Here is a 13746-nt window from a genome sequence, read left to right as displayed (position 1 = left end):
CACCCCTTCATGTCACTGCAGGTGGTGCTGGCTCTGGGGATCAGAAAATGTACGGGGTTGAAGGGTGTTTGTGTCAGGCAGGAAAACAGACACAGTGTGGACCCAGCCCTGCCTGGCAGCCCCTCTGGATCAGAAAGGACGCAACCCTGCCCAAGACCACACAGCATGTGAGGCGTAAAAGGAATTGAGCGGTACAGTGGGAGCCCCCCCAGCCTCCGGAGCGCTGGCCACACCTCAGAGCTCCCTGGCTATGTCAGCACAGACCATGGCAGCTGGCCTACCCGGGGGGCCAATGCCAACCAGTAACCAGGGGACGTGACTTTCTGGCTAATGGTTAATGGAGCCCACTGTGACCTCATGCTTCATGGGGCATGGGATGCCCAGTGGGGCAGGCAGGTGATGTGCACACAAGGCTCACACACAGGCACACACGGGAGCTGGCCATGTGTCCATGCTCACACACACGGCCACGTGCAAACAGAACAGCCACAGGAGACTGTCACCCCATCACACACTACACAAGGAGTACACAAGGTGCCAGGTCGGCACGCTCTGGGACAGACAGGACAGCCACCCCAGGACACACTCAGCAACACATCCACGCAAGTTAGGGACACATCACATGCTGTGCGCATGCAGACACACACACGCCAGACATGGGGATGCGAGCAGGTGCCAGAGATAACAGATACACATAAAACATACCGCAGATGGGGCCCCACAACGTACACACACACATATACACATGCAACAGCCATCTACCAGCACACACATGGGTTATACACACACAATCTCAAATGCTTCCCAGGGCCCCAGCTCTGGCAAACGCAGATTCCAACACTTGCAGCTGCCCACAGCCCACAGGGACCATGCGTCCACCACCACATCCCACACCCATGTGCACACTCACACATACCCACACTAGTGGGCCTCCACGTGGCTCACCCACACCCATCCCCCTACCAGGCACCCAGCAAGGACACACTCTGCCCGCCGGGCACCGCTCCCTGCAGCGGCCGCGTATGTTATTAGAAAGCGTGGGGCGTGGCTGGGCACTTGGCAGCGGCCACCAGGATGAGGAGCTGGCAGTGGGCATTGGGCCAGGCCACGGCGGCGGTGACCCCACAGCGGTGACCCAGTGGCCGGGTGACGGCGCAGGAGCCAGATAAGGTTCTTCCGGCTGAGTCAGTGTGGTTCCCAGGGCTGGCACGGGCAGAGGCATGGTGCCAGGGGCTGGCGGGCAAACACCCTCCCCACACCCTCCATGGCTCAGCTGGCTCCGCGCCAGCAGCCACAGCAGCTTTGATGAGGCAGGCGTTGCCCCAGGCAGGGCAGGCTGGGTTCCCCAGGGGCTTCCCGACACCCCTCCCCGCCCCCTTGCACATGGCCCAGGGATCCCGGTGCCTTAGGAAGATGCCTGGTGCCAGAGCTGGCCCCCAGGACCCATGGGGCCTGGCCCCTGGCCCACTCTGTCTCAAGCATACCAGATGAACATGGTTGGGCTTAGAATCCAGTGTCTGACCTGGCCTTTGCCCAGGTTGCGCCTTCTGCCTGGAATACCCTCCTCCACTGGGAAAATTCTAACTCATCTTCCTCCCCTGGCCCACTGGCCTAGCTGTAGTGCTGGATTCCTCCCTCCTGCCTGGCTCACAGACCCTAGAGGGGTCTTCCCAGCATTGATCTCCCTCCCCAGGTCCAAACCCTGCTAAGACCCCCCTTTGAGTCTACCTTTGGTTTGCTTTAATGTTCTGTCCACCCCTTCCCTTCCCATTTTATGCTCCAGCCACACTATTCTAAGAAGCAGATCCTACCGTTCTCTGTCCATCTGGCAAACTCTTACATATCTTGCAAAGCCCCAACTCCAATGCCCTTTCCTTTGGGCAGCCCTCCCCTCAATTCTCTTCCTCTAGTCCAGCCCTGAAACCCTCAGGGCTGGGAATGCCTGTGTCCTACTCTGATATTGCCCAGCCTGGGAAGCTCCCAGGCAGGATCAAGAAAACGTCTGCCATCTGCTACCAGCAATTCCAGCTCCCACCCCACAATGCGCCAACAACTCTCATGAGCCCGGAGATGTTCACTGCAGTACTGTTTACAAGAGGGTAACAGAAGCAGACCAACACGTTGGTGTCAGCCCCACAAGGGCACTCTGCAGGGCATTGAAATGAAGCGGGTGTCTCGGGACATTTGGATACGACAGACAGTTGCTGAGCGACAAGGATGTGAAAAAAAACAGACACAAAAAGCAGCGTCCAGTTCAGCAATGGATGGAACCATCCAGACCCCTGAAAAGTCACATTTCTGGGCATAAGTAGGTAGACACAGGCTTGGAAAAGCTGTGGTTGATGCCTGCCACGTTGGGGCAGGAGCTGGCAGCCTCGAGCCTCATGGAACCGTCCATGTTCTTTCCACATAACAATATTGTCTGGTGCTACTTCTGGAACCAAAAATGGACTTTAAAACGTATATAAGTGTATTTTTCTCAACTTAAAAAGTCTAAATGAGCTAAAAGGACAAAAAAAACCCAAAACCAAATGTGATCCCAGCCTCTTGCTGATGATACCGCTGAGGCCCTTGGCTTCACCTCCCAGTTCCTGAACCTGTGGAGCAGGACACCCCCCAGAATGAAGTGGGCCCCAGGAGGCCCACGGAGGGGAGGGGGGCCAGGCAGGGTCCACGGTGAGGACACAGTGGCCTTTTGGGGCTGCTGGTGGCTGTTTCTGCCCGGGTGCCCACTATGTCCAGGCACTGGGTCCTGACGCCTCCATTTCAAATGAAGAAAACAGGCTCAATGAGGCCACCAGGCTACCCCAAAACCCTGCAGCCAGCGGCCCCCTGCACCTCACCCATCTGTCTGTCCACCCACTCTCCCAGGACTGGGGCTGTGGCCAGTGCACCCTGAGGTCCAGTCCCAGCTCTGACACCTCCCCCATGACAAATGTCTTGATAGCTCCATGCCTCAGTTTCCCCATCTGCACAATGGGGCAATGGCAGTTCCTCCCCCATGGGATCAAGCGGGTACGCAAGACATGTGTGAGACACTCAATCTGCTGTCTGTGCGTAGCTAAGAGACAAATGTACTAGCAGTGTTACCTCCACATCTCTGATCTCTTTTCACGGTATATGGTGAGCAGATGCTACCTTGGAAAACGGAAAAATATCCCAGTATTTAATGCGAATCGAAACCACAGTGAGATGCTAAGGATACAGCTGGAACCAGAGTCATCGTCACCAGTATCGGTGAGGACAGAGAAACAAGCCTCATGCATGGTGGGTAGGACACAAAATGGAGCACTCAGCAGCTCCTCCAATGTCAGAGTAACCATCGGACCCAGCAACTCCACTCCAAGGTGCACAGCCGAGAAAACTGAACACACACATCCACACAAAAACCTGTACACTAATGTCCACAGAAGGACGATTCACAACAGCCAAAGGTGGGACCAGCCCAAGTGCCCATCAGCGGGTGATAGACATAAACAATGTGGCCCATCCACAGGTGACAGAGAAACACAACATGCCCCGTCCACATACTGGAATGTCACCCGGCCGTGAGAAAGAGTGAGGTACTGACACTCGCCACAACGTGGATGGACCCTGAACACGGTGCTCATGAGAGAAGCCGGACACACAAGGCCACACAGTGTGTGATTCCACCTACAGGAAACGTCCAGAACAGGCGCGTCCACAGACAGGACGTGGGTTAGTGATTATCAGGGGATGGGGAGGAGGAGTGGGGGTGACCGCTCATGGGGACAGGGCTTTTTTTGGGGGTGATGGAAGGTTCTGAAACTAAATAGAGGTGCTGGTTGCAAAACACTGTAAATGTGCTAGAAACCAGTGAATTATATACTTTAAATGGGTGAATTATATGCTATGTCAATTTTATATCAATAAAGCTGTTAAAAAATCCCACCATTTATTTAAGTTGTTTAGACAAAGGATTCGAATCCTTAAGTGGCTGAAGACCTGTGATTAAGAGTAAACTGGCTTACAATCCAACAGTGGCACCTTCTATAGCCCAGGCATGACCATGTTGGTGACAGGAAGCCACCAGGATGTCACCAGGATGCCACCTCCAATGCCAGGATACTGAGATCCTAATCGCTGCCCATAACACACCCCAATCCCCACCAACGGCTCCAGGAGTGCTGGCCTCCATCAGCACATGTCAGGGGTCCCCCAGTGCGAGGTTCCAGGTTTTCCAGGAAAGATTCCGTGGCCACACGCCCACTGCTCCCAGGCCCTCCCCAGCCTGGCTGTCCCCCAGACCTGCAGCCGACAGCGGAATTTCACGGCTGTCGAGGCTTTCTGGGCGGAAGTCAGCCCCAGGCCCTGCCAAGACTGGGAGGAAAAGGCACAGATGATGCCAAGCGGGCGGCTGGCCGGCTGGCCTGCCACGTGCCAGGAAGGGGGTGGGGCTGCACCAGAAGTCAACACGGCCCCTGACACCTGCCCTGCTGCTGAGACCAGGCCACTGTTGACACTGGCTGCACAGGTGCCTGACTAGCTGGACCTGCCACAAACAGGCAGGATAAGCACCTGGCACCTCACGGCAGGCGCCCCCACCAGCCCACGACTGTCCTCAGCCCCTCACCTTTAATCCATCCCAGTGGTGACTGGCCCCATGTACAAGCCAAGCTGGGTCCCGCCTCAGGACCCTTGAATGGGCTGTTTCCTCCCTGTGTGTGCCCGGCTCCTTCTCCTATAAGGCTCAACCCAAACGTCACATCCCGAGAGGCCTCCCCACTTCCCCAGTAAAGACGCTGATCACATCCCCCCAACTGCCTTGTGTTACTAACCATTTACTTGTTTACTGAGCTTGACCCACCACAGGGATAAACCATGAATGTGTATGACACTGGGGTTCCCTCACTCTCTGGCCTCAATTTACCCCCGTAACCCGACCCTGGGTGTCCCGTGACTTCACCATCTTGTCCTGGAGAAGTGGGACAATGCCTCCCAAGGCACTTTGTTCCTGACACGCTGAGGGGGCTTTGGGGTCAGGACTTCTGACCTCTTGTCCCTGCCCAGCCTGGCCACCAACTACCCCACTTCTATTAGTGTTGGGGCGGGGGTCGAGCACGGGTCATGTAGTCCACTGATACCAGAAGAACCACACATCCTCACCCCTCCCTTCCTCTGAGCCCGGCCATGCCTGTGAGATAGGGTTGTCTGTCTGGCTCTGGCCCCCAGCCTGGGGCTCCCCGTGGACTGGGTTCAGGGCAGATGGCAAATACCTGGTAAATAAATGAACATGACTTGCCTACAAGGTACCTATCTGTGTTACATTGAGCCCAGAGGACGCTGGGCTCAGTGCCTACAAGCCCTGCCCCCAACACTGTGCCTCAGTTTCCTACCTGCAAAATGGGGTGGACGGCCGCCCAGCAAGTATTTCCTTCCAAGAGGGAGAGAAACTGAGGCAGCGAGCAGGATGGGACCATCAGTCCCGTCCACAGGCTCAGGCTGGTGTCCACACATAGGGGGCAGCCTGGGCCACAGCCTGGGTTGGGGCTGGCCTCACCCTCAGGAGGTGATGTATGCCAGCTGTCATTCTACCAGAAGAAACCACTATCCACGCGCCAGAACCACCATCCTCGTGCCATGACTGGGCAGGTGTGGCCGCACCCAGCCCCAGATGCCTGGGCAGCTCCTGGAAGAGCAGGTGGGTGAGCGGGGGAGAGGGGAGATTAGCTCTCCCTCCCATCCTTGAAGGTAGCTGTACGTGATACCTTGGGGCACTGTTCCTCCTGCTTTCACACCTCTTCTAGTCCCTGTCATTCCCACCGCAGCCCTTGGCTTGTCCCCATGTGTCCAATTCCCAGTTCTTTACTTCATCTGTGAGTTTTCTGATGGCCTGAGCTCAAGTCCCAGCACCCAGTCCCAAGTGAGGCTGAGAGGGGGAGCCCCTTACACTGGGTCCCCAGAGACCAGCGCCTGGATGGTACATTAGTCAGGAGGCCTCACAGTCCATTCTGGAGCCAGCATCTGCAAGTGCGCTGCCCCGAGACCGCTCCCGTGCGCTACTGTGTCCACAATCCCCTGAAACCCAGAAAGGACGGACACTGGGCTGGGGAGGCCAGGTCCCCTGCAGCCACTCCTGGAGGTCGGGGCAGGGCCCAGCTGGCCGCGGGTGGAATGTGAGCCCCACTGGCCACCCTGCCACCATCTGGTTTCCATCTGCCCAGCCCAGCTCAGCCCAACTTCAAAGGATGCCCTGCCTGGCCACTTCCTCTGCTCTGACCGCCTGCCCTGCGGGAAGGCACCAGGACGGTCTGCTTCCTCCCCGCCCCTCCGGAGCCCCAGGGAACTGCTGGCCAGCACACCAACTCAGCCATCTCCTGCTCAGCCAGCTGCCTGGGCCTCAGGAGAATGGACTCAGCGCCAACGCCATGGACGACAAGGCCTCCAAGCCCACGTCACCAGGCTGCACCCACAACCACCATGCTGAGCCAGTCCAGCCACACAGGCTTTGCCTGGGCCATCCCCTCCACTTGGAACCCCTCTCCTCGCTCTGTCCCTCTGCTTGTCCTAGTGCAGACACCAGGAGCCCCCGGACTTTTCCCTCCTGGCTCATGTCCCCCACATCTGTGCATTTAATGGCCAGCCCATCCCATCTCACCCACAGGACCCCAGTGCTCAGCTCGCATTTGTGCACACGGGAGGCAAACACCAGCCACTGGGGTTGGCTGGAAGGACTCCAATAGGAGCTGGGTGCGCCCCTGCCTCCACGGACCCCGTTACCACGCACAACCCACCTGCTTGAACTGCTCCTCGTATGTCCAGTCCCCATGGTCAGGAGGCTGCAGCTGGGGTGCCACGTGGGCGGCCCCCCCCGAGTGGGCCGGGCCAGCCCCTGATCGCTCCTGGCCGCCCAGTACCCGGGGTCCACCATCACCGCTGCGGAAGGCCTGGGGTGGCTGGGCCTTGCGGGGTAACAGGGCTGCAGCGCCCAGGCCAGCAGAGCCCGGCGGCCCAAGCCCCTCCTCGTCCTCGTAGTCCTCTTCTTCGTCCTCCTCATCCTCCTCCTCATCCCCCAGATCTTCCTCCAGCTCCTCCTCCTCCTCTTCCTCTTCCTCCTCCTCCTCTTCCCATTTTGGCTTCCTGGGGCAGGCAGAAGGCAGAGGTCAGAGGACAAGGCGCCAACTCACCCCTGCCCTGGGGCAAGGCCAGCTCCTCTTCCCAGCCTGGGTCTCCCTCTCTCAGCAGGCTGCTAGGAGGGCCTGCAAGCAGGACCTGCTTAGGGTGTGGGCCATACAGCTGGTTCTCAGGGAGCCCAAAGCAACTGGTGCTGCCCCTTCAGCATAGCCCCAGCCACCTTCCACCTTGCCCCATGCTAACGGCTCCCCCTGCCCTCTCCTCCCTGCTCTGCTAGACAGGCTGCCTTGTTGGGCCTTGAAAGTACCAAGCTGGTTTCTGCCTCAGGGCCCTTACTCGGGCTGTCCCCTTCATCAGGAATGCTGTTCCATGCTCCCTCTGGCCTGTCCTAGAGACGGTCACCTCTGCAGGGAGATCTGCGCCCACCATACTAGAAAGCTGACCTCCAGCCACATCCCTGGCATCCCTGCTTCATTTTCTCAGCAGCCCCGATCACAACCTACAATCACCCCACTTCTTTGCTTGTTAAACATCTTCCCAGGACCCCACTGGGGTCTTGCCAGCACCCAGACTGGGGCCCACATCGGACCCCCACAAGATGAAGACCCTGGTGAGCCAACCAATGTCAACCCTGCTCAGGTCCACCCAGGCCACCAACTTTATCTGCCCAACCCTGCATCTGCTGTAGCTTCCCCAGATAATGGGGCCACTGGCCACACATGGCTAGTTCTGCTCAAGTTAAATGAAACACAACTACAGACACGGGCCTCAGACACAACGGGCACATTTCACGTGCTCCGCAGCTACGTATGAGACTGGTGACACCCACACTGAACAGTGTAGATGGAGAACACATCCACTGACATCCAGAAAATTCTATAGTCCCTGGGGAGTTTTGTGTCTCCAGGGCCTAGATGCCCGCTCAGTGCACGGAGCACGCAGACCTCACTCACAGGTCATCATCAGAGGCTGCATCCTCGAAGTGCCTGTCACCTTCCACATGTCCTGGCACCTCCCTGCCTCGGCCTGGTGAGCCCGGTGCCCCATCTTGGGTTGTGTCCTCGTCCTCTGAGCCGCGGGGCCCATCCTCGGAGCCACTGGGACTGGGCGCAGGTCCAAGGCCGGCAGCAGCAGCCCGCATGGCGGCCAGTGCAGCCATCTGTGCCCGCTGCATTCGAGCATTCTCAGGGTCTCTGTCCTCGTCTGGGGCAGCCCTGGTGCGGGCTGGGGGACCAGCAGAGGGCTCAGCAGGCAGTGGCTGCCGGGCCTCCAGCTCCTGGCGTGCCCGCTGCTGCCGTTGCAGGAGCGTTTCCATCACTGCCTGCAGCTTCATGGCCCTGCGGGCCGGGCCGCCCCGGGCACCAGGGGTGGGTGGCGGGGGCGGCCCCTTCGGGGAGGGGGCCCGGCCGCACTGCAGTGTGGGGGCCGCGGGGGAGCCGGGGCAGTACAGGGTGGCAGGGGGCAGGGGCCGCTGGGCTCAGGCTGAGGGCTGGCGGGGCATGCCAGCAGAGGGCAGGCGGTGCCTCCTTCTCACGCTGGGCACCAAGGGACAGCAGCTGGCGTCCAGCTCATTCACGTGTTTGCAGAAACCTGGGGGCCGCAAGAGAGACGGTCAGACCGCAATGGGTTCCTCGGCCCCATTTTCCCCACTGAGGTTGGACCACAAAGGCCTCTGGGACAATCCCTCCCACTCACATCAGGGTGCAGATCTGGAGGCCTCCCTGGAGGCAGAGGACCACGCACTCCCCATCTACCCCCACTCTGTCCGCTCTCCAGGGTGTTGGGAAGTGTGGTCACCCTGCACTGGATTCCCAGAGGACCTCAAGGCGGCCCCTACCCGTCTGGGCCACACAGAAACACCCAGTCGTGGACCACACCTCCCAGGGAAGAGCATGAATTATTGCTTCATAAACACAGCAGGGAGACAGGACATTCCTGGCCTCTGACTGGTTACAGCTGGCTGCCAGGCACCAGAGTCCAGGTAGGTTCTAAATTCTGGTTCTGGCTTCTAAGTGCTGGTGCTGCTTGGCCCAGAGAGCTCCAGGCACCCTCCTGTCACTCAGGTTAGCAGAGACAATGACTGGCCCAGACTGAGCGCTTGCTGTATGTGGACCTTGAGCTAATCCTTCCCCACTCACACTGTCAGCCCTAAGCCCCCACCTCTGAGCCTCAGTTTCCCTCTCTGCAAAACAGTGCCCTAACAGTGTCCTAACTGTGCTCACCTCACTGTGCTCAGGCAGACATGAAGTAAGTTTACGATGGTGAAGATTGGCACAAAGCTGGCACCACATCCCACCCACGTCACGGAGGGAAGCACCCATTTTATGGATGAGAGAAACTGAGGCTCGGAGACGTCTTGCTAACTTGGGTCTAGGTGAGAGCAGAGCCTCCCACACTGCCCCCATGTGCTCTCTGTTGGGGAATTCCCCTGCCGTTTGGGACCCCAAGAGGGGCCAACATGCTCTGCCCTCAGCCTGGGGTCCCTTCGAACCACCACCAACCCGCCCACCCCCACCTGCCCAGACCGCCAATAAAACAGATGGGCAGAACCCAATAGGCCCAGTGGTGACATCCCAGATGGTACATCATGGGGACAGTGTGGGTGGCGAGTGTCCAGGAGGCTGCCCCTAACCCAGCAAATGAACCCCCAAAGGCTCTTAAGCCACTCCTGGAGCAAACCAGCCACACCCAGGAGGGGCCAATGGGCAGAGGCTCCTGGTAGCTAGCTGATACTAGGTCTCCACACTGGCCACTCTCCTTAACCCCTCTGGTGACCTGCTAAGGTGGAGCCTGAACCCACCCAAGGAGAGCTGTGTAGTGTAAATCACGCTAATCTCCCTAGTCTTGGGAGGGGCCTTACGGAGCCACAGTGAGCCCAGTGGCCTTCACCTTCTCCCCACCAAACCAGATGCGCTTTACCCAGACACCCTCGGACTTCCAGAAGCATGGGTAAAAGGGCAATGGGGGGGCAATGAGTGGCCCCTGTAAAAAGTGGGAAGAGGTACACCCCTTACACCCCTAAAGGACCTGGGTATCCAGCAAGGGCAGGGGTCCCTGAGCACAAAGACCCTCTCAGAGGCCACAGTGCGGGCCAATGACCAGCACAGCAAAGCAACACCAAGCTCTGCTTCTGCCCCCACACTGGCGGTCACCCCCCACTCGCCCCAAGAAGTGCTGAGGGGACATTTCTCACCCAGCGTATCATCTGGTCCGCTGCCCCTCCCCCATCTTCCCCCATCTTTGACAACTTCAAGACAAGCCCCCACCCCCCCCACGGAAACGCTCCAGGCAACCCCCGCCTCTTTGGGGGGCAGAAGGAAGAGGCCAGAGGAAGCCACTCCCCCCACACACTGCCCCCCCCCCAGGCCTGCTGGGTTTAATGACCCTTCCGGGTTGCCCTGTGGGGGAGGGGAGCAGAGCAGGCCTCCACGCTGGGGCTGGGGGCGGGGGCAGGTGGGAAACCCAGGGCCCCCCAGGGCCGGGGCTGGGCTCCCCCCACAGCAGCCATTAACCCTAAACTGGCGACGCCCACCCCCTCCAGACGCCTCCCCCCAAGAGCCCTTTGTCCTCAGCCCCTACCCCTACTTTATGACAGCCCCGGGGGAGAAGTATTCCCAGGCAGAGACCTGGCGGGGATGGGGGGTGCTGGGTGGTCGTTAGGAACTAGCTGGGGGTTGCGAAGAGGGAACGGGCTACGCCCTCCCCCCCCCCCCCAAGCCTCGAGGAGAGAGAGGTCACCCGCTCTGGCCCGGGCCTTGCAAAACACGGTTATTTAAAGAGTTGTGCAAGGCTGGGGCCCGCGGGTGGCGAAAGGGGCCCCTCACTCCACGGAGGGGAGAAGAGGAGGAGGGTGGGGCAGCAGGCTGGGGAGGGGGCTAGGGGAGTCGGGAGGGGGCGGCCAGGAGGAAGTGAGGAAAGAAAAACTGAAAAAGAAGATATAAAACGACAGAAACCCCAGTCCGGGCTTCAAAGGCTTCTTGGAAAGCGGCCGATTTGCATGGGGGGGGGGGCAACCCCTCGGCCCGGGAGACTAAAAACGGAAGATTATTGACAAACGCTTCGCCCGGGGTCGAACACCGAACGTTGGAATTGACAAACGCGAGCTCCCCGCGCTTACTGCACCCGCTTTGTGTCTGGGGGGCACTGAACCGGGAGAGGGGGCTTTTCCCGGGAGTCCCCGTCAGAGAGTTGGGGGCCCGGGCCAAACCCACTCCCGGGCGCGGTGACCGCGGTGTCCCCTCCAGGGGCCCCTTTCTGTCCAGGACCCGACACTTTATAAATAAACCGTCCAGGCAGGGAAGGCTCACCAGGGAACTGCCCTTCCCCACCTGGCGCTCCCACTCTCCTCTCGGTTACCGAATAAAACACCCGACCCGATTCCGGGGAGAAAAAATGAACTAGGAGCCAGGAGCGCAGCCCCCGCGCACAGAGACCATTTCCTCCCGCTGGGTGGGGGGCGCATTCGCGACACCGACCGTCCCCGCGCGACCCTATGTAATATGGAAGGTGAGGTCTTCGAGGGGGCGCAGAGAAAACCATCCCAACTCCAACCCACCAGAGTCGTCTTCCCAGCGCTGGACCCCCACCTACGTCCCTTCCCAACTTTGGGGACCCCCTCACCCCGGACCGGAACCAGCGATTTAAAAGGCCAGCCGCCCTCCTCCCCGAGCCTCACCGCACGGGGCCCACTCGGGGGGCGCAGGGCCCGCTCCAGGGGAGCATGCCCCGCGCCTGGCGTCCGGCCCTGCCCTGGCAGCGCCTGGCCTGCGGCCCCCGCCGCGAGCTGCGCACTGCTGGCTCCCGGCCGCCGCCGGGTTTGTGCCGCGCGCCGACTCACCCAGCCGCCGGCCCAATCCGCGTCTACACCCCCACCCGACCGGATTGGTAAAAGTCTCCCCGCGCGCGGCCTCCACCGCCCCTCCCCTCCCCCCCCCACCGGCGCGCTCACCGCCCCGCAGACAAATCACCGGGTGACAAATCGCTCTCAGATGCAAATACCTCGCCGGTGATTCAGCACTGCGGCCCGGGACGCGGGGAGGGGTCTCGCGAGGCCCCCTCCCCCTTCCTGGACGCCCCCTGTCCCCCAGCCCTCGGTCCCACAAAGCACGACCTGCCCAGGGTGTTGAGGGGGGAGATTGAACGGAAATTTTCAGGTCGCGGCCCCTTTAAATGATAATAAATAATAAAAGAGAAGGGGGGGGAACAGTGACGCGAGAGGCCCCACCCCTGCCTAGGGATGGTGGGCAAAGTGCGTGCCGCAGCCCTGAGCGCACAGCGCGTGGAGGACGCGGGCGGGCCTGGGAGTGCCGGATGGGGAGGAGAGGAGGTTGGGCCTCCTCCCAGGCGGCTGGGGAGACCCGAACCAGGTCGAGGACCCGCTCCCCACTTTACTGGGCACGTAGCATGAATCTCCCAAGCTCAGAGTTTCACTCCTATCCCTTAGACTCAGCGTCCTGGCGCCAGTTACTTGGCCCCCGCGGAGCCGAGCCCTGGTTTTCTAGTCTGTAAAATGGGGATTACAGACTGGGGAAGAAATGAGCTATTGTGATGAGAACCGGGAGTGGGGCAGGGCCTGAGGGAGGAGCCAAGGCCCGGCGAGGGGGCCCCGCACAGTGGGGAGGGGTCTCGGAGAGGGAACGGCTACCTGGCGCCGGGCACCGCAATGGCAAAGGCGTGCTGGGTCTCCGGGGGAGTTCGTCGCGGAATCGAGACTACCCCTATCGCCCACTGTCACCACTTCTTGGGAACCTGACAATCCACCGATTAGAGGGGGACGCGAGTATCTCTTCTTAGTAATAATTTCATAATTTACATATTCTGAGCCCTCGGGTGCCCAGCCACGTGCCTGCCGCAAGGTTCAACCCTACTATTTCTACGGAGTGGAGACTCTAAATGTCCCCATTTGGAAAAGCCAGAAACTGAGGCACAGAGTAGAGTCGGGGGAGGGGTGTATGTGGGGTGTGGGTGGGCTCAGCTCGGAGGTCTGAGCCCCTGAGGAAACCCCTGCGGGCTAATCGCAGGGGCACAGGCTCCAGCCCAGATAAAAGCCAACTGGGAGTCGGGTGGGGGCAGGAGCCATCCGGAGGCCCCCACTACTCTAGGTTCTCACCGGTAGGACTGGGGTCCCCGGTCTTGTGTGTTGGGGGGTTCGTGTGCAGCCCTTCCTCCTCCCCTAAAGCAACACAGCATTACCATCTTCTCCGTGTCCTTCCCTCAAATTGCAGGACCGCTGCCCCCACCCCACGGCTGGAGTCCTGCCCTACCCTTACAGAAATCCAGCCTCTAGCCCCAGGGCCACCTATAGCCTAACGGCAGCAGGTGGTGGGAGACCTCCACCTTTAGGCTATGAAACACCCAGCCCCAGCTGCTGCCCCACCCCACCCCGGAGGGAGGGGTCCAGACTTCTGCCCTGGGAGGGGAGGGTTTAGAGACCCAGGAGAGCTGGGCTGAAAAGCCTCCCATAAAGGGCCAGGCCCCAGCGCAGTCTCCAATATGCAGGGAAGCCCCCTCCCCACCAAAGGGCCAAACAGGTCAGAATGCACCCCCTGCCTCACCCCAGGCAGGAGCATGGGCCTCCCTGTGCCTCAGATTCCCCTCTCTGTAGAATGGGTCAATATAATGCATTCCTTTACAGCAGCTTCGAGCAATACA

At 60.0% G+C, this 13746-nt stretch overlaps 1 protein-coding gene across 6 annotated transcripts in view; it reads right to left on the bottom strand.

Annotated features, from left to right (window-relative positions):
• The window catches only part of ARID3A (AT-rich interaction domain 3A), a 36240-nt gene extending 23996 nt beyond the window's left edge, over positions 1-12244 (bottom strand). For 2 of the 6 annotated variants that reach the window (XM_074337381.2, XM_088792184.1), the window contains exons 1-3: positions 11771-11926; positions 8049-8685; positions 6756-7101 (exon numbers count right to left, since the gene is read on the bottom strand). In XM_074337381.2, the coding sequence (XP_074193482.1) occupies positions 6756-7101; positions 8049-8428 (726 nt within the window). In that variant the 5' untranslated portion in view covers positions 8429-8685; positions 11771-11926. The other 4 variants (XM_074337383.2, XM_074337385.2, XM_074337382.2 and 1 more) reach the window with 4 other exon arrangements.
• Between the last annotated feature and the right edge of the window lie 1502 nt (positions 12245-13746).

This window comes from Rhinolophus sinicus, chromosome 15 (genome assembly GCF_057876585.1).
Source record: "Rhinolophus sinicus isolate RSI-liver-muscle chromosome 15, RSI-T2T, whole genome shotgun sequence".
NCBI lineage: Eukaryota > Metazoa > Chordata > Mammalia > Chiroptera > Rhinolophidae > Rhinolophus > Rhinolophus sinicus.
The sequence above is the reverse complement of the archived record's forward strand: the minus strand, read 5'-3'. Positions and strand labels throughout refer to the sequence as shown.